General features: G+C 40.1%; 1 protein-coding gene across 5 annotated transcripts in view; it reads right to left on the bottom strand.

The window, feature by feature from the left end:
* The window catches only part of sbf1 (SET binding factor 1), a 91,222-nt gene that overhangs the window by 13,097 nt on the left and 57,856 nt on the right, over positions 1 to 20,269 (bottom strand). For all 5 annotated transcript variants that reach the window (XM_041780371.1, XM_041780370.1, XM_041780367.1 and 2 more), the window contains 19 exons: positions 19,164 to 19,269; positions 18,943 to 19,075; positions 18,681 to 18,789; positions 16,802 to 16,915; positions 11,216 to 11,293; positions 8,393 to 8,506; positions 8,149 to 8,277; positions 7,925 to 8,023; positions 7,508 to 7,715; positions 7,210 to 7,322; positions 6,962 to 7,111; positions 6,307 to 6,375; positions 6,029 to 6,190; positions 5,599 to 5,864; positions 4,143 to 4,315; positions 3,978 to 4,051; positions 1,605 to 1,797; positions 1,385 to 1,512; positions 1,014 to 1,189 (listed from right to left, as the gene is read on the bottom strand). In XM_041780371.1, the coding sequence (XP_041636305.1) occupies positions 1,014 to 1,189; positions 1,385 to 1,512; positions 1,605 to 1,797; positions 3,978 to 4,051; positions 4,143 to 4,315; positions 5,599 to 5,864; positions 6,029 to 6,190; positions 6,307 to 6,375; positions 6,962 to 7,111; positions 7,210 to 7,322; positions 7,508 to 7,715; positions 7,925 to 8,023; positions 8,149 to 8,277; positions 8,393 to 8,506; positions 11,216 to 11,293; positions 16,802 to 16,915; positions 18,681 to 18,789; positions 18,943 to 19,075; positions 19,164 to 19,269 (2,594 nt within the window). The remainder of the gene's footprint in view (positions 1 to 1,013; positions 1,190 to 1,384; positions 1,513 to 1,604; positions 1,798 to 3,977; positions 4,052 to 4,142; positions 4,316 to 5,598; positions 5,865 to 6,028; positions 6,191 to 6,306; positions 6,376 to 6,961; positions 7,112 to 7,209; positions 7,323 to 7,507; positions 7,716 to 7,924; positions 8,024 to 8,148; positions 8,278 to 8,392; positions 8,507 to 11,215; positions 11,294 to 16,801; positions 16,916 to 18,680; positions 18,790 to 18,942; positions 19,076 to 19,163; positions 19,270 to 20,269) is intronic.

Below are 20,269 nucleotides of genomic sequence, written 5' to 3' on the forward strand. Positions count from 1 at the left end.
TGTTCAGCTGGTGCCATTTTGAAATGTGCAATATAAATAAATTTGATTGAATTTTGATTTGTTTGGTCTTTAAGGACAGAAATCTGCATTAAGACTTGAGACAGAGTCCAAGTTCAGCTGACAATGAGCTGATTTTGACTCTGTGCATAATAAACAGGCATTAATTCAGTGGTGTGGAGCAGGTGTAGCATGCCACAGAGTCAGAGTGTGTATTAGAATGACGTGAGCACACACACACACACACACACACACACACAGTGCAGAGATGGAAACAACAAGGCTGATAAAACAGCAGCCACATTTTCCACTGATGAATAATTCAAATCCTTCTCTCATGCTCCTTTCATTCTGTGGAAAGAAAGGAGCAGAGAACTGCCTGTATGTGTGGTTAGGAGTTTGAAACTGAATAAAAGAAGAACACACTCACATTGTGGTTAGAGAAGGACTTTAACCAATAAACTGATCACAAAGAGAAACATTTTAGGCAACATAAAGCCACTGAGTCATCAGAGGATTTTTTAGCAAGCAGAAACAAAGTCAAAAGTGGAGCAGCAAATTTTCCTTCAAAGAAATAAAGCTGGAGTTATTTTTGCAATGTGTGATACATGCACAAAGAAAATGTGACACATTTTGCTCATGGGACTGAAACGCTGCAGTCCTCTCACTCTCTGCATATGTTTCACTCTCGCTTAATGCACCATGTCGTGACTGAAGGGGACTCTACATGCATGCACACACATCGCATCACATGCAAAGCTTTAGGAGAAATGCAACTCCACATCCTGCATGAGAACCTTCATGTTCCTTGGCAATCAGTTTAAGCTCATGCAGCTAAACCCCAGGAAGTCAGGGGTTGGTAAACAAACTGGCAGGTTCTTACACAGTTTTTGATTGTAAAGGTTTGCAGTAAAATCAAACAAGAAAAGTGCTGCAGACAGATTTCTTTTCTTTTCTTGTTCTTTCCTTTCAAGTTTAAAATATTCAGCATTCTAATTTCAGTACAATCTCCTTACTTGAGTGACTGGTTCTTGTCCTTGGTTTTGTGCTCCACCACCAGCTTCCCACACTGACCCACAGTAAAGGCGAAGGTTCCCTGGACATGCTGAGGATAGCGCAGCTTGTGCATGTGCTTCCTGAAAACCTCGGCCAGGTCTGACGCCACCTCTTCATCGAATGCAATCTTTATCAGCTACAGATGGACGAAGGAATCAGACAAGAAGAACAGTTAGCATTAAAAAAACAAAATGCTGTTGGTTAAAAACATCATCCACAGCCTGCAGATATGTCTTGATTATTTTTGGCCTTGTCCACATGTATTTTTTTTCTTTTGACTTTTTGCACACATGCAAACTTTTTAAATCACAGGTAGGAGATGAGAATGTACCTGGAAGGTGCAGGATCGCAGCTGTAGCCCCTCCTGGACAAACTGATCCATGGGTAAAGTAACATTGATCCTCTTCTCCTTTGTCAGGGAGGCGATGGGGAACGAGCGAGTCACAACCTGCTCTCCCACTGCAGGAGGAAACAAGACAAAGAGCAGGGTTTAGAGCACCTATCGGCCATCATCAGAACAGGAGAAGTATCATTCTATAAAAATGTTTTACCCAGTGGGTCGGTGGGCGTGCCCCTGAAGATGAGCCTGTAGGTAGTGAGGAAGATGGCGCCCTCAGCAGGAAGCAGAGGCGGACCTCCCATCAGGCCCGTGGCCTCCTCCCGGCCGTCAGGGATCAGGTGGACTCGCATGGCGTCCATCACCAGCTCCTCGCCGGGCAGGAGGGTCGGCCTCAGCAGCTTGGGCTGTAAAGAGACAGAAAAGAGAATGAAGATTAGTGATGAGAAAGAGGAGAGAAATGACTAAAGCAATAATTCAAAATTATATTTCTTTCCATGAAAGAACGGGGGAGGTTCTGCCTATATGAAACATACCAGACTGTTTATTTTCTCTTACCTTTATGTTCAAAGTTTCTACAGGGGAGTAAAAGTTTACTTCAGTGCTATTTGTCTAAGACATGAAGATGGTTCAAAAACAAAATTGCCATGTACAAAAATGGGAAGTTTTTTGCACAATTGTCTGACTTTTTGTGTTATTTGCGAAATTATTAAGACTTTTTATACAACTATTTCCAAACCAGGGTTATTTCAAAGAAAAATTTAGTTATAGCACTATTCACACAGGTATTACCTGAGGACAGGATTCACTAGGCCCCTGAAAAGTCAGTATGGTCCACCCTAGTTTACTATGGTGTAGTTGTTGGATCAGTAGCAATGATGCTGTCATCCTTTCTAACAGTTGGCTCATTTTGTAGCTGAAACGTGTGTCAAACTTTTATTGGGTCCTAATTAGGGCTGAATGATTTAGGAAAATAATCTGATTGCGACTTTTTTCCCTCAGTATTGTGATTGTGATTCGATAAGCGATTATTCCTCATATTATTATTCCAGGTTCCTCATCTTATGTATTTTCCAACAAACACAATAAATCATTCTATGTTATAACCAACACTATATTAGCTTAAACAAGGGCTGAACAGTTCTGAAAAAAGATCTCATTGTGATGATTTTTGGCCCGTATTGCAAATTGGATATGAATTGTTGATGACAAAAAGGACAAAAATGAAGACAGTAGGACTGTTTGTAGACTATTCTTAAAAAAATTCACTTGAATGATTAACTACTAAGTAATGCATGACATCTCTGCTGCTGCAAAAGAAGTTTTAAACTGGCATTTTTACATACATTTCAGGTTAAAGAAATATTGCACTGGCTGCAATTTGATAATTGCAGCAGACCGTATTGTGTTTTAATCTAATTTTCAATAATTGCCCAGCCCTAGTCCTAATGTTGAAAATACTTACTCCTGCTAATTCTAAACCCTTTTTCACCACTTTACTGGCCAATTTTGCAACTATTTGAGCACCTTTATCTCATTTTGCCTCTTTAAACACTGTTGGATGAATAAAAACAAATGCAATTTGTGAGACTGCTTCAGAATTGCAGCATTTAAAACTGTAAAACTTATTTACAATTTGTACAGTCCAAAACCAAACCACTGCACTCATCAGAATCACATGCCTCCAAAACCATGCAGATGTCACAGTTGGCTTATTTAAACTGTTTGGGACTATTCAATGAAAGAGGCTTAACTGATGTGTTATTGTTGCACAAGACACTTCAGTGATAGGCGGAATCTTTGCAGAGAAGATCAGGAAATCACAGAAAGAAACATACAAAAGTAATCATCAGGAGTTTGGAGGGTGAGCTTTTCTTAAAAATGACAAAGATTAGCACATTTGGACCAATATGAGAATCCAGAGTTTGATACAAGCCTCTAATGGCTGCTGAGCTTTTCTGTATGAAGCAGGATTTATCCTTTGGCCTCTTACATCACATCCTGTTCCTCCGTGAAGTTTCCTAAAGGAACTCCACCTCTCATAGGAAATGAATTACATCTCCACAAACCTGTTTCATAATCTGTTGCACAACTCATAATGCCACACATGTCCCCATTCCAGCTGCAGGCGCACAGCGAAGAAAAGGGCTGAGTTTCCCCTCTGCAGCTGAGGCCTGATGCCTTAAAAATAAACCTCTGGGGCTAAAGGACACGTACTGCAAATGAAAGCGCTAACATAAGGGAATCTGTATGCATAAAGACAATACTACTGGAGTGCTGAGCAATTATTTCCATTCTAGTCTTTATCTACAGACAGAACACACCACGTCATGCTCAGCGTTGACGCTGTCATCCCTCTCCAGCACACAAACATCACACTGAGGGCACTCAGGAGGGAGAGCAGTCACCCAGCATGCACTGCTCAGGCGTGCGGTGAGTCACACGCTTCTGTCTCTAGAGGACAGACGTACCTGCTGTGACACTGTGAGCCTGAGCTGTAGGGATTGGTGGAGAGGGGAGTGGGCGGGGCTGGCGGGGGTTCAGCGTAGCCTTTGTCCAGTGGGGTGTAAAAATAGGATTTGTTTACCTTTTGAATGGGAGGCAGTCTCTTGCTCTCCCTGTGGACTGCATCCAACGTCTCGATGTGCATCTGAACGATATCTGCAGACACAGAGGACAGAATCAGCTGATTTTTAGACAAGAAGCGTTCCAAAAAGATCAGCGACTGCAGGGATTTAGCGTGCATTCATACCTGGTATCATGGTGTGGAGAGCCTTCAGGTGCTCATTGGTCACTCCGCTCTCATTGCACACTTTGTCGACGAAGCGGTTAATGAAGCGAACCACTGAGTTGGCCACATCTGAGCTCTCAGCATCTTCGAAGCCACTCTCTGTGTCGTAGCTCTCTGCCATGCTGCCTGCAATACTGTAAGAAACAAAACAAAACAAAAAATACTCTCTTTAATTCTGCACATCCAGCAGTTAGGTTAGGTCCTTAAAGGTGCAGTGTGTAAAACTGAATATCAACATCTAGAAGTGGGTTCTAGATTGCATTTCTCTGCTGGAAACTGTGGCAACCAGTTGAATTTAATGTGTATCTGTAATGTGAATACAATACAATACAATACAATAACTTTATTTATCTTTTTTTCCTTTTTTCCTCTACGTTACCATGGAAACATGTATATATCCAAGATCCATGGAGGTGACCCTCCCTATGTATGAATTAAAGGTTTATTCTGAGTTGTTTTTTTCAAAATAGCTATTTTTGAATTTAGATGACTAAACACTTATTTAGATAGACCGTCTTAGAAATGTTTTGCTTTATTTTACCAAGTTTGTTCAGCTAAATGCTTCTAGGCTAAATATTACACACTGCACCTTTAAGCATGCAGCGTCACACTCTAGCTGTCCACTCTGCATCTGTTAACCCATTGAGACCTCAAGCTGCATAAAGAACACAGATGAAAACCTAAATACTGTGTGTAAACAATCCACAAAAACCTTACAGTTTTCCAAAAACTGCACAAAATTTCAACGTTTCCTAAAAATGGTGTTTCTCAGTCTCATAAGCACATAAAGACATGAAATAAAAAAATTTAGAAGTTTAAAGCCTCATCTTTTACTGTAAGTCAATGCATTTACCTTAAAATTTGTTTATATGTTAAAAGTCAAAAAGTCAAATCATCAAATTAAAATCATCAACATCCTCTTCTTCAAACATGATTTCTATCCGCCAAGTTTTCACCAACAAGCTGCAGGCACATCATAGCGCTGGGCATTGCCTATTTCATTGCTGTCATCTAGGTTTCCAAACTAGGGTTCGGGAGCCCCCAAGGGATTACTAGGCACCGAGAGGGGGTCGTGAGGTGACTATCAAAAAACAAATATTTTTATATGGTTTCAAATTGTATGTCTTATGCATTTTTGTAAAGATCTATGCAAAAATTAGTTTAACTGAAACTTAAATAAAAACATGGTAATTTGGTTAGATTTAGGAGCTGCTCACACTGCCATCTCTAAGCTTGAGGTTTGAGGTCTGAGCTCCAGTTCCTGCAGTCACATGTTCCCATATTTCCAAAAAGAATACTCAAAGTTGGGTTTTTATCCACTAGTAAAAACTGTAAGACCAGGTACAAATCCTGTACATGTCTAACTTTGAAAGTGATCTCTAAAGCCCCAAGAAGGCTGTGGAACAGCTGCCAGTACCTGTTTGTGACGTAGCTGTTGCTGACGCTCTCCACGTCTCCGAGGCCGGAGCTCCTCAGCAGTCGGTTCTTGCTGGTGTCGAGCGGCAGCAGCAGGTAGCTCATCCTGTTGGCGTAGTGGATGGCCTGGCTGAACACGGTGCTCTCCTCTTTCTGCACACGCTCTGCCTGCATCTCTTTACTGAGCGTCGGCCACAGACGGTTCTGCTCCGATGCTAGCTCCAGGGCGCTGATTTCCCGCTTGGTGGCTGAACCCTCCTGCTGCTCCTGAGGACAAATCAGAGAAAGTTTGTTCATGATTGATGACTGCAGGTTAAAACTGACAGTCTGCTCAGCAGACAGAGAGGCTGATTCATCATTCTACTTGCTGTGAAGGCTGACAGCTTCTAAACTTTAATTCTAAACTTTTTAGACAAGTTCAGGTAGCTCACAGAGGTATTCTGCTGCTCTCCTTCTTCCGTCTCCAAGTACAGAGCTCTGATGTGGTTCTGCACGTCGCTGTAAAACATGGCCTCCCAGAACTGCATGGTGGTCCACACCATGTGCTCCTGAACGCAGCTGTAAGCGAACTGAGTGATCCCCGCGCCCAGTTTCTGTCACACAAACACAGAGATGAAATTTAGAAGTATTCATGTTTAAAACTGTACAACCATCAACATTTGATCTAAGCTGTGCTTATATTTGGTAATGACTGTGATGATGAACTTACTCTGCAAAAAGCGGTAACCAGTGGAAGAAGAGCCGCTGCTATGCCATGTTCATCCATATGTGAGCAGTCCTAAACAGAAATAAGGAAAACAGGAATGATGAGCAAAGTTATAAAGCATGAAACAGAACTGAAATCATAATATTTCCTTAAATCTATTTTAGCTGCATTTCTTTCCTCTGTTTTCCACTATTAGAATTAAGTTTGTTGTCTCTGTTGAAGCCTGCGGATTCAAACAGATGATCAGGAGATGATGGTGGCAGAACATGTGGCCAAAAGTTGCAAAATATCCCTGCCGTCAGCCCAGTGTGCTCTCCTTAAAGGGGCAACATAAACTGCGATCTCTGGAGGCCAATTCCATTAATCATATTACTAAAATAAATCTAACCATGGAAATGATTTAATGACAAAAAGTTTCAGCAGGAATTTTAGCCACCAACAAGCTCAACTGTTCATAAAACGACAGCAGCGTTTACCTTTTTTAAAAACCTACCCTTCCCAGACACTTTGTGTCAAATCTGGTTTCCCAGATTTAAATGAAATATGTCCATGCAGTGGAGATATGAAAAAGATGAATCTTAACTAAAAACTGAACTCTATTAACGATCCAGCACTATTTTGCTCTGTGATTAATCGTAGTGATATTGTTGTCACTAACCTGTAAGGTGCAGTTCATCATTCGGACGATGTAATCAAACTGCTGATCATCCAGAACAGCTCGGTTCTGCAGGACGTGCTGATTCAATTCTTGGGTCAAACAGATCCGAGCTGCACGGCCCTTCAACGCTCGCAGCACAGCTGGCATTAACTTGAAAAGGGAGATAAGAACAGCAGCAGCAGATTAATCAATCACATGATCTCTTCACCAACTTTAAACTGTAGGGCCCTTTTCTCTCAATGTGTTACCTTCTTAGCCTCCAGCATTTTGTTCTCAAAGATGTACGTGATGCAGTTCCTGACCACCTCAAGCCTGCGGGCACTGTTCGCCATCACGCTGCCGTTCCTGTCGACAATGTCCCCTGTTGAGATGAAGGAGAAATGATCACACTAGTTTATCACTGCAGCACGTAACCCGACCCCATTAAACACACGCTGGGAGACGAGCTGTCAGAGGTTTAAAGATCACAGAAAGTTTTAGAAGGAAGGTTTAACTTTGTTTATAGTTTTTAAAGACCTGAAATCAAATACGATTATTGCAGCTCACCCAGTGGAGGTCCAGATGGCACCATGCCCTTTAGCTCAGCTTTGACCACAGGAGGTGCCGTTTTGAGTTTGGCAGCAGCGTGGTCGATGAAAAGCTGCACCGCGACGTCGTCCAGCATGGGGAACTGAGTCTGATTTTGTGCAGGCGTTTGACTATTTTCTGACGGCCGCTGGACTTTGTGCATAGCCACAGCGGGATACGGATTCTCCTGCAGAAGATGGCAAGTATGAAGTTGAAAACACAAGGATATGTAACAGAGAGTGAAATCTAGGCAAGCTGGAATCTCTTCAAACTAGGAAACTTTAGTTCATGCATCATGATAAATGAGTTAAGAAATAGATGAAACTTCAGAGCAAGAACAGAAACACAGAATTGAGTGATAGGTATTCCTTATTTTTCCACTGCTAGTGAACGTACATTTTTGAAGAGCTGCTCAGCCAGCTCCTTTATGTGATTCATCACTTTGTGTGGACACGCCTCTTCCTGTCGTATCCTCTCCACTTGATTGGCTACCAGCTGTAAAATGGGAAAAAACAAGCAATCACCCTCAATTTTTAACATCAAATGTGAAAAAACTACAGTCAATTTTCTCACAGTTTAACAGTGACATTTGATCTTTGACAACAAGTTCATAAACTCACATCATCAAACAGGTCGGTGGCTCTGTACGGAGGTCCTCTTTCTGAAACAAAGCCTGCAAATGCCATGCCGTCTAACACCTTCATGAGGAAGTCATCCTCCGTCAACGCCCTCTGACCAAGGAACGCCGCCTGTGGAAAGAGGCATCACAGTTAACATCTCAGGCCTTCCTTATAGGTTGTCATTCCTTCTCTCCTATTGTAACAAACAGATATGCTATTTTCGTGTGTATTGTTAATAACAGACCTTGTGGAAGCGGATCACTGGTTCTGGGTGGATTCGGATGATGTGTAGACACCAGCGATAGCCTTCAAAAAGCCGAGCGAACAACCACAGGAAAACTCCCCGGATCTCCTTATCCTGAAACACACAGAAGTTCTGTTTGAGCCAAAAGTCAACAGGAACATTAAATCAAGTCATATTCTTGTTTCAGTAGGGGAGGAAGGTTTCGGCTTGGCAAAGGATGGAAACTTAGAAGAACCGAAGGACACACAACTATTCTCCCACCTTAGAAGGACAATACGAGACCTGCACTCCTACTAAAGCTGAATCTTAACACCACCAGACTTTTAACTTGCTGGAACTGTGGAAGGAACATTAACTAACTAACCTCTGCTCACTCCTGGATCTGCTGGACATCAAAGTCAAATCACACACTGTGATCTCAAGCAAGAGGCTTTGATCGGGGCAGAACAAGCTGTATAGGACATGCTTCATGTGCATTCATTGAAAGCTGAATTTGCTTGTAGTCTCTGCTTATGAGTTGTTGATTTATGCTGCTGTGTCCATTTATCCAACCGGGACAGGAGTGCTGCAGAAAGCCCACTGGTATTCAAAGAAGGACACAAAACTCTTTTCCTGCCTCAGAAAAATGATATGAGCCCTGCTCTCATCCTAAAGTTGAATTTGCTGCCACAAGACTTTTAACTTGCTGGAACTGTGGAAGGAACATTAATGGACTAACTTCTGCTCACTTCTGGATCTGCTGGACATCACACTCTAATCACACACCAGGATCAATCACACACCAGGCAAAACTAACTGTAGAGGAAGTGCTTCATGTGCATTCATTGAAAGCTGCATTTGCTTATACTCTCTGCTTATGAGTTGTTGATTTATGTTGCTGTGTCCATTTGTAGACTCCTGGACCTTTTCTTTTTTCAAAGTCTACCATCTTTAATCTCACATGTGAAACCACTTGTGACTCAGCCATTTTTAGACCATCTTCAACACATTTTCCATGCTTTGCTTGTAAACAGTTTATTTTGTTGTATATTAGTAGTTATAATAATTATCTGTTGATCAAGTGTGATTGTTAACAACTGATGCTGCTTTGTTTAATAAATCCCATTAAAGATTTAAAGAGTTGTCTGTGAATATTGTGCAATTCTGTAATAATTTGCTGGTTGAGAGGGTCAGACATGATATAACTTAAAAAAAAAAAAAGTTAAAATAGGGAGCTGAGCCGAGAGGCAAAGCTCTCAATTTACCAGTTGATCTACCTCTCAACCCTCACCTATGGTCATGAACTCTGGATTATGACTGAAAGATTGAGATCGCAGACACAAGCGGCTGAAATGAGTTTCCTCCGGAGGGTGTCTGGGCTCAGCCTTAGCGATAGGGTAAGGAATTCAGACATCCGGAGAGAGCTAGAAGTAGAGCCGCTGCTCCTTCACATCGAAAGGAGCCAGTTGTGATGGTCCGGGCATCTGATCAGGATGCCTTCTAGACACCTCCCCCATAAGAGGTGTGTAGAGGCACGTCTGGCTTGGAGGAGACTTCAGGGGAGACCCAGAATGTGCTGGAGGGATTACGTATCCTGTTTGGTCTGGGTAGCCTCGGGATCCACCAGCAAGAGTTGGAAAGTGTTGCTGGGGAAAGGGATTTCTGGGTGGACTTGCTTAGCCTATTGTCCCCGAGACCCAGCCCTGGCTAGGCGGATGAAGATGGATGGATGGATGGATAGATAATGTTATGTTATTATTTAAATCTTAATTCTGAGACTGATTTTTGCTCCCTTTTGGTTGTTGTTCCCTGTTCCCTGGGAGGTAACCTGTATTTATCAATTTTGATTAATAATCTTATATATTTACATTAGTAATAATAATAATTTTTAACATTCTGATAAGAAACCAAAATCTTGCATTAAAATCCCAATATTTTCTAGAGCGAAATTTAGCTGTCGAGCTGCTCTAACACACAATATAGCAGTAAGTAAATAGGAATTTAATATGGATTAAGAGAAAATAGAAATAAGCAATGAGCCCAAAGGCAGTACAGGCAGGTAGAGCTAGTCTATGTGATAAACCAGTAGCTCTAAACTGGAGGGTCGGGACCCAAAGGCATATCACAGAGCTGTTTTCAGTGGGTCGCAAATTTTTCTAGAGTTTTGTAAAGCGCTTTTGTCCTAAGCTTTTGATGACAGAAAGGAAGTACAGATTGCTTTGGAGATTTTATTATTCCTCTGAACTATTCAAGCATTTCGATTGTGAATTTACCCACACTCATAGAAAATTTTCTCTCGGATTTTAAGGAAATTTCCCCAAAAAGGTTAAGGAGTTTTCTGAGAATTTTTGGGTGAGTTTTCTTTGTTGATTTCCAAAATGTTGGTACTCTTCAAGGAAACTTATCCTCCAAATCTAAAGAGGAACAAGGAACTCACAGGACCTTTCCCAGAAACTTCCACCCATCTTCTTTGCTGCAGGAAATTTTTGATGGAAATGTTCTGTAAATTTTGAGTAATATCCCAGAAAGTTTTGGGGATTCTATCTGGGATTTTTCCCAGAAACTCAAAAAATCATCTTTGATACTTTCCAGGAAATTTCATTCTTTATCCTTTCAATTAGCAGCACCATCCTTTCTAAAATAAATTTGATTGACTGACAAATGTATCATGAATTTGGGTCACAGTTTGTAACTATGGCATCGGTGATGGATCCCAAGACCAGTTGAGAACCACCGTGCTAAACTATATTGAAGACATTCAGTTGATTTCTCTAATAATTAAAATGAAGGGAGTTTAATATTTTGAAAAATGTCAATTAAAGGCGACAATTCAAAAATTCTCACCTGGATTTTTAGTGCAGAAGGGTTGGTGGAGGGAGGGGGAAAAGCATGATCAGCGATTTCCAGCTCTGGATCCAAAACCTGCAAAAGAACATTAATCACTCAGTAACTTAACATCAGAGCTTATTTTCTCCAACCCAAAGTGGCCCTATTTAATCTTCACATTTTTAAATTACAAATTAACAACAAAGAAAAGTGATTAAATCTGTCTTTTTTAAAAGACCTGCCCACTTAAGAGAGCACGTGACTGTGACATTGTTGTTTTAACAAATGAAAACCTGAATCCCAGTATTTTTTTTTTTTTTTTTTTTTGGCTGCACTATGAAAACTGACACAGTAGCAGCAAAATCTTATCCACAGCTAAATCACTAAACACTACCGAGCAAACAGCCTTCAGTCTCGGCTCAAATTTAATTTATCTCACTGTAAGAAGAGAAGAGAAGAGCTAAGCCCTGGTTTATGGTTGCTTCCCAACAATCTACAGAATCATAGTTTCTGCAACCAAACAAACTTGAGTTTACAGACAATTTAACAAACAAAAAACAGAAATTATCTCTTGGCGTGAGGAGGTGATTTATGATTCTGTGATCAGAGCAAACTGATAACAAACACCCCCTTGGATGTTTTACATTTTAATTGATTTCATTAATCAATCATGGTCAATATAATCTGTGTTTTCGGACAAAAAATGACAAAAAGCCTATTTAATGTCAAAGTGAAAATAGATTTCTACAAAGCAATGCCAATTAAACATAAATATGTAAGGTAAATTAATTGATTGCATGTTCACCCTTTAAAGTGACTGACCTAATTCAACAGAGTCCCAGCCAACTGGTGCTAGAAGTCTCACAATTTGTAAAACGGGGATCGTCTGAGTGCAGTGAATGTGTCTCAAGTTATTGTAGTATAATGATGCCAGTGTCTGGAAGGTCCAGTCACTGGGAAATCAGTAATCCTGGCTACCATTACACCATGAAGACAAAAGAACAACAAAGAAACTCAAAGAAATATTTTTTGAAAAATATAACACGGGGGATGGATACAATCTTTTTCTCCCCGAAGTTCAGTTAAAACCATCATCAAGAAATGGAAAGAATATGGATCATGCGTGAACTTGCCTAGATCAGGCAGATTTGTGAGTGACTGCAAAAGAAGGAGATAAGTGAGAGAGACCACCAAGACACCTATGACTACTCTGAAGGAGTTAAAAGCTTTGCACTCTGGATACAACAACTGTTGCCAAGGTTCTTCACCAGTCAAAGCTTTATGAGAATGGCAAAGAGAAATACGCTGTTGAAAAAAACTCAGATTAAATCTGGGCTAGAGTTGACCAAAATGCATGTAGGAGACTCCAGGGCCTAGAGGAAGAAAGGTCTTTGGTCTGATAGACCAAAATGGTGCTTTTTGGCCATCAAAACGCAATGTTTGGCATGCACCAGACATTGAACATGGAGCACTGGTGGTGGCAGCATCATGCTGTGGGGATTCTTCTCAACAGGCGGCCCTGTAAGGCTTGTAGAGGCACAGAGTAAAATGAATGTGGAAAACAGGAAAATCTGAGAGGGCAATCTTATCTCGTCTGCAAGAGAACTACAGCTTGGGTGAAAACTTATATTCAAGCAAGACAATGATCTAAAGTATACAGGGAAAGATACACAGAAATGGTTTAAAGACAACAAGGTGAATGTTCTACAGTGGCTGAGTCAAAGCCCAGATCTCAATCCAACTGACAGTTTGTGGCTGGACTTAAAAGGGCAGTTCATGCCAAATTCCAGTGCAACTTTACAGCCGGCTTTCCCAGCACACTTTCGGTTGTAAAGACTCCATTGCATCTTCACTTTCTAACCTGTTAAGTTAATTAAAATAAGTTTGAGGTATTTCCTATTGTAGTATGTGAATTAGGCTTTCTTGGAAAATGTTGAGAACACACTATGAGAAGAAAAAAAAACTGATGCCATAAGGCACCACAATCTAGAAGTGACTTTGTAAAGTTCTGCACTGCAATTCCAGCTCAAAGTACAACAGCAAACCTTCAGGTTTGAAGGATAAAAAAGTGCCCATTTCAGGATAATTAAAAGAGCCATTTATTCTGATTTTAAGCATTATAAATCCGACAACCTTTTTAGATTACTATATACTATCCCTAACCCTAACAACCACATTTGAGACCAAATGGTCTTGGATTTCAGACATTTTAAAAGCCTTAATTTTGACTAAATTGATTTATCATCTTTTAATACTTTATGAGACTCTGTGGACAACCTGAAACCAGCATTGCAAACAAGCTAAGCAAACAATTTCCCACTTATTTTGTGGTGGGAAAGCTAGAAAATGAAGAAGACAAACTTAATCCAAGTTTTTCTGCCAAAAGTCAAGTGATAAAATCCCAACTAAAGGACAACCTTCATGGGGTCTTACTGCAGAAAATACACCATTTTAAGAGAAGTAAGACTAAACCTACTACTGAAAAAACACTTCTTTATTTACATTTTCCCTGACATTGTTGAATGGCCTTTTTTTCTTTTTTTTGCTTTGTATTGGGACTCTGTGTGCTGGAGCAAACTGAGTATCTGCAAGTTGATATGATTTAAAATCATTTTTATTGTGTGCAATCTAGAATTTTAAGGGTCCATGAATTATGGGGTGGTCATTAAAACTAGACATAAAGAGTTTCTTCCCCAGCAAACTCAGAGGGAAATAACATATATATAAATATATTTATTAAATATGATGAGTCTTTGCAATAAAACATCTTACTGCATCCAATAAACAAAAACTCCTCTGACAGCCGTGTGGTTAACTTCCTCAAACTAAGTCAGCCTGTCGCACACTTTAAATGGACTTTTCAAAATAAAGGATATCCGCTTAGATAAACTCAAGATAATAAAACAATTAAGAGGATATAATTAAGATAAAAGAAGCACATCACAAGGTTGTGAAGTCTGTGTAGGGTCTGCAGATAAGAGGAAGCTGACAAACGAAAGGTGACATTAAGAAAAATCAGAAAACGGTAGATTGTGTGAGCTGAGTCAACATTTAAGTATTGATCCTACGTGACAAAAGGTGGATGTGTTTGAAAGAGTCATGACAGACTTTGAAAATTTAAGATACCAGTGAAGTTTTGTCAACACAGTTTTTTAAATATTGTTAAGAGCTATGTATCTTCCTATGACATGACAACGTACTTTTGCTTTACTTGAAAGTTTGTTTTGCCTTTTCACTCGGTGTCAACATAGAAAGAGAGATTGCATCTTCAGCATTTCTTCAACTGCAAATATTTCAAACACGTCCAGAGTCTGTGGGAAGATAATGTTCGATTCCCACAGTTTAGGCTCCACACAACATCCAAACACACTCGGCATGCAATCGAGAGCCAAGACAGAGTGGAGAATCCCAACTCTGGCTTCTCCAAAACAAACACATCCTTCCTTGTGTCTCTGAGACGTCACATTTACAAATCTATGCAGCCCGGCTCCGCGGTTAGAGCCAAGTCTGCCAATCTTTAACCAGAAACTATTTCATGAAGTAATCAGAGAAGGATCAAAAAAACCGTTTCATCATCACGTGACTGCAAATACAAGCAAAGCAATGAGGAAGGAATGAAGTATTTACCACACATGAGAATGTTCAAACAATGACTCATGGCTGGACATAATCTCTTCTATTATGCTCTGTTGACATTAATGTTTGACCTGAAATTATCCTGACACAGAGCATCACTTGCAGGTTTTTATCCACTTAAAATTCAAAATGCAACAGACAGAAGAAAGTGAAAATAAAGACATTAAAATCCCTTTGTATATCCCAAGCTAAAGCACCCACTCAACTGGGAAACAGCCCTTTAGATATGTTATTCTACATTTATTTACAGATATAAAGGAAAAATGTGCAACTTTGCTAAGCATGAAAGTTTGGATGGATTCAAGAATTAAGATTTAGGTTTATGAATTACTCAAAGACCCAAAAGACAAACTGAGTGACAAATATTCAAAAATATTTACAGTTTAGAGCAGTTTTTTCCTACTGGTTGGTTGTGGAGCCATTTTCGGTGGGAAAAAATGAGTCAAACTGTCTATGATGAACGTTTTAAACAAGTTTGTTTTCTTTATTTCTTTGATTTTTATGAGTTTTGTACCCTCTAAGGCCCGTACGTCATTGAATAAACTAGACTGATTAAAAAATAGGAAAAACTTGGGGTGCCGTGTCTTATTTGGATTTGGAGGTCCGTCCAGAGGCTAGACCAGCTGGTTAAAGCACTATTTTAGAGCAGTGTTTCACAACCAATCTTCCTTGCCCCTCCTTACACGTATCTAAGAAAAGCAGAGCCGAGAAGAGCAGAGCTGACCTTTTTGTTAAGCCATATCACAAACCACTGTTGTGCAATGATGTGCTTTGACTTTGTAGTGCTCAAAGCTTGTAAAATTAAGTTAAAAGTGTTTTGTAAAAGTAAGGGTTTGAGCTGTCACTGGAAAAAGCACCATGGCAAAAACAAAAGAAATTAGTTTAGACTTTAGAGAAAGAATTGTTGATGCTCGCAAAGCAGGAGAAGGATCTACAAAGTTATCAGAGCGTTTCCAAGTGTCAAGAACTGGAGGGAGGAGTATCATCAAGAAACTCAAAGAAAGCGACACAGTCCAGAACAAGCCTGGCAGAGGTAGGAAGACAACATTTCAAAGACTCTGAAAAGAAAACTAGTGAGAGATGTGTCTAAAGACCCCAGAACAACTGTCAAGACACTCATGAATGACTTAGCCAAGTCAGGAGTTGTAGTCTCAAAGAAGACCACTACTAGAGACCAAGAAAAACTCCACTTCTGCAGCAGAGACACCTTAGATTATGCAGACTATGCAGAATGGAAGGGTAAGACCAAACTGGAGATCTTTCATAACATCTAAACGACATCTACAATTATATAACACAGTACCACAGTCGGAAGTTAAGGGGCATAAACCCTTCATATGATGACTATAAATTCCTAAAATAAACAGCGTCATTACAGACTGTTTGCATGTCATGAGATGTTGAATAAGCAAGATAATTTTTTTCAAAAGACATAAAATCAAGTATGGCTCAAGTCTTGACAAAACATATTGTTGTCCACGATTTCCTCATTATGTTTTACAAGTAGCTGTGGTTAATTTACCATAAACTGAAGGCTGTTTCTTTCAGTATTGTGCGTGACTTGCATATCAATACTACAGTAAAACAACAGACAGCTCGTAAACATCAACACTATCAAAAGGAAGAAGGAAAGATTCTAATATGCTCTCTTAATTATCAATGATACAACAAGGAAGCAGGAAATATTTTTGAAAGAACTTTAACATAAAAAAATATTAAATAGTTTTAAAAATATGGGTAAAACTTGTCAAACAAAGCAATCTAACAAATTTAAATTTGCAAAACAAACAAAGAAATCCACACCAAACATTTAATTAAACAAATGAGAAGGAAGAGAATCCTTAAAGAGATTCCTGGCATCTCTGCCCATACAGCCCCATCAGGGAATTTACTGCCTGGTAGGAACCACCCACGGGATGTTAATGAGACTTCCCAGCTCTCAGTGTTTGTGTAGGCTGCAGCTCTTACCATGGAGAGAACCGTCTGGGTCTGCTGGAGGAGCGGCTCAGGCAGCAGAGAGATGTGGACACACTCGGGGATCGTCACCGTGCCGCCGTCCAGGTCTGCGATGATCACGTCCAACTGAGAACACATCACAGAAGCAATTTAGCACAGTTCAGATTAAAGATTCACAACAATTAGCAGCTGTGCAAGGCTCTGAAAACCTGCCAGTTCACACTGCTGCAACTGGAGGAGACAATGTAGCCTATATCCAAGATATAAATTGCATTGTTTTTTAAATAAAGAGGGAAATCATACCAGATAAATGCTGTTTATTTTCATATACATTACTACAGACTTTAATCTAAACCCCTTCCTACTTTAATCATGCATTATGTCTGCTTGATTAAGAAAGCAGAAGGACACACAACATGAAAGACGAGCGCGAAGACGGACAATGTCATTTCCATCAGCAACTCCTCATTACACCAAATGTACAAACACATTCTGCTGCAGACAGAGGGAAAAGCTGGCCAAATGGCAACCTCTGACCCCTAACCTCATGTCTGCTTGTACATTAATCATGCCTTCTTGTTTTCATGTGAGATAATCAGGGCTTCAATGACGGTCAGACATCTCTAATAGGATCCTTCATTAAACTCTCATCAGGCTTTAATAAGTCAGTCATTTATAAACTTTGATCATGAGATCCAGACAGTAATTATTGTTGTGCATGTTGGTGTAATTTATGTTGGCCAAGTCTGTAAAGTACAGACAGGTAGACAAAAAGCAGCTGGCAGTTTATTAAAAAACAGATGAACCATATCTTTATGGGTGAGTGAGATTTATATGAAATGAAGATCAATGTAACTAGTTAAAGAACTTTGAGCATCTTCTGCAGTGCTATTTTGGTCCTTTTTAGGGGCTAATTTGTCAAGCTACACACCGTAATCACTTCAGTTTTTATTGTCTCCCGTTTTCTGTGCATAAATGAAAATACATATAGATGAGAACAAAATAATTTATTCTACTTTCTGGAGCAGAGTGGGGAGGGTCGGGGTATAAACAGACCTTGGGCCAGTAAATTGTCATTACAGGGCAAACAACCAATGGGCCACTGTCCCTGCTCTGTGGGCCAGTGCTTAGCGGGAAAAAAAAAGAAGATAAAACATAACAGCCCCAAAGTACATCGGCTCACCAGGAAAATGCGCAGTTTGCCAGTCCAGCCCTGTTTACATGGCTGTGTCTGGCATATTGAAACACTGTCGCTGAGGGTTTTTACAGTCCCTGGGTGACAGGAAGCCTGGCTTTACATATTCATCATGCTAAGTGATTCGGGAACAAGATAAATTGTAAGATAATGAAAGATTCACACCTCTCATATGCACTTAATCTGGACTGTCTCAGTGTTTCTTCATTAAAAACAATAAGTGTCTTTGTGTTACAACAATGTAATCCTTTCCTGTGCACCAGCCCGTATTCAGGCTTTAACCCCTTACAGTTCATGTTTATCAGCAATGCAAATATTAAATAAACTTGGTTTATGTTATACACCATTGGAAAGAGGAGAATCTCCTGATCCTAACATCCAACACTTATTGCTCACAGACACACTGCAAAAGAAACTATCCTTTTAGTGAGAGGAAAACTAACGAAAAAAACAAACTCATCATGTGCTGCCTGCTGTCCCGGTCATGATAGTCCAAAAATCAGAACAGTCCATGTAATCCTGTTATCCAGTTGAAGGTAAGGTCCAACAATCAAAACTAGAACCCACATTTAGTCCCAAAACCACACTGATTTAAAACAATGTCATTTAGAGTCCCGTTCTCAAAAATGTGGGGCACCTTGAACAGGGTTAACGCAGCATTGCTTCATCATTCATACTGTAGTAATGACAACTCACCAGTTCCTGTGTCTCTGATCGAAAGAATGAATTAACACCAATGATGAAAGGGGTGGGGGTGCTGAGGACTTCGAGGAGCTTTCCTGGGAGGATGGGGACGTAGGTGAAGCTGCAAAAGATACAAACATGACACAGACTTAGCAAAAATGCTGCCAACACTAACTGACCTTATTAGATTTCTTTCGCCTAAAAGGAAATTTATGTCCAGTAAAGAAAATCCACATAAAGACCAGAACTGTGATGTACAGGACCAGAACCCCACCTGTATTTGAGGGGAAACATGATGGCCAGCAGACCCCGACATGCATCTGTTAGTCTCTGATAGCTGCTGGACAGGAACAGGATCTTATGCTCGGTCAGGGCAGCACAGAACAGATACAACACGTTGACAATACCTAAAAGTAGAAATCAGAAAAATACATCACAGGAAGTCCAAAAAAAAGAACAAAAACACGGTTGCATCATTACCAAAACTGCTCTCACCGAGCTGTCTGAAAAGCTGGGCCACGCTGGTACCGCTGACAGGAAGCGAGTCATCGATGGGGGTCTGGATGACTTGCCGGTCACCAGCACCTAACGTTATCGTCCTCTGTGGATTAAAAAGAGAAAATGAGAGAAAAGAGGGATTTATAAGAAGGTGAGATAAAAACACATGCTTATTCTCAGAAAATCAGGATTTGACAGCGTGGTTTAATCTCAGTCGTGCGTGTCCAAAGAGCAGCGTGATCAGCCACAGAGAGATGGAGAGAGATCCCAGAAGCTTAGCAGCTACATCACAAATCAAACACAAGCCATTCCAGCTGATCAGAATGAACCGAGCTTAGCGGGACTCCATGCCAACGACCTTACAAAAAAAACAACAACAACGCCGCCGCCGGCTTTTTACGTATCAAGGAGAGAAATCCCAGAGACACGGCAGGTTCATTGTGCAGGTGATTTTCCACTCGGAGCACAAAAAGAGATTTATCGGAGTAAATCTGCAGGGGTGAAATCGTTTAGGATTGTGACATTCTACCTTAGTGTTAAATTTAAAGGGATTAAATAAACTATTAAGAAAAAAAGCTTTTATAACTATGTCCTATTTCACAGGTAACTAAAGAGATTTTGTTAAACTAGCTCTACTGTGCACCAGAAGAAAGGCAAAGCCCATAGATATTGATTTATGTTTGTTTTAGATAACAAGCCTAACCCGGAGGGGAGAAAAGGGATGATTGAGACTGGAAAAAATCAATACTGGGGTAAAACTGTAACAGTATGGCAAATCATTGGAAAAACGCATACTGAAGAGTATTGTCTGTTTGCATTTAGTGGTAATTTTTTATCAGTACACAAATAAATATATCTAAATGTGTTAACTGAGGAAAGAAAAGATCTAAACTTAGTCATACTCCAAAAGTAAACCTCTTGAGACCCTGCATGTACATAAGAGGACATGGCATTCTGGCTGTCTTACAAAACAGGTTTGAATTCTACTGTTAGAACTTTTTCGATAATTTTCCAGAATTTCCATTGAAGTTTAAGTAATTTGCCTGCAATCCTGACAGAATTTGCTTTAAATATTTCAGATTTTTTCAAGAAAAGCTTTGGGG

This window comes from Cheilinus undulatus, linkage group 23, assembly GCF_018320785.1.
Source record: "Cheilinus undulatus linkage group 23, ASM1832078v1, whole genome shotgun sequence".
Classification (NCBI taxonomy): Eukaryota; Metazoa; Chordata; class Actinopteri; order Labriformes; family Labridae; genus Cheilinus; species Cheilinus undulatus.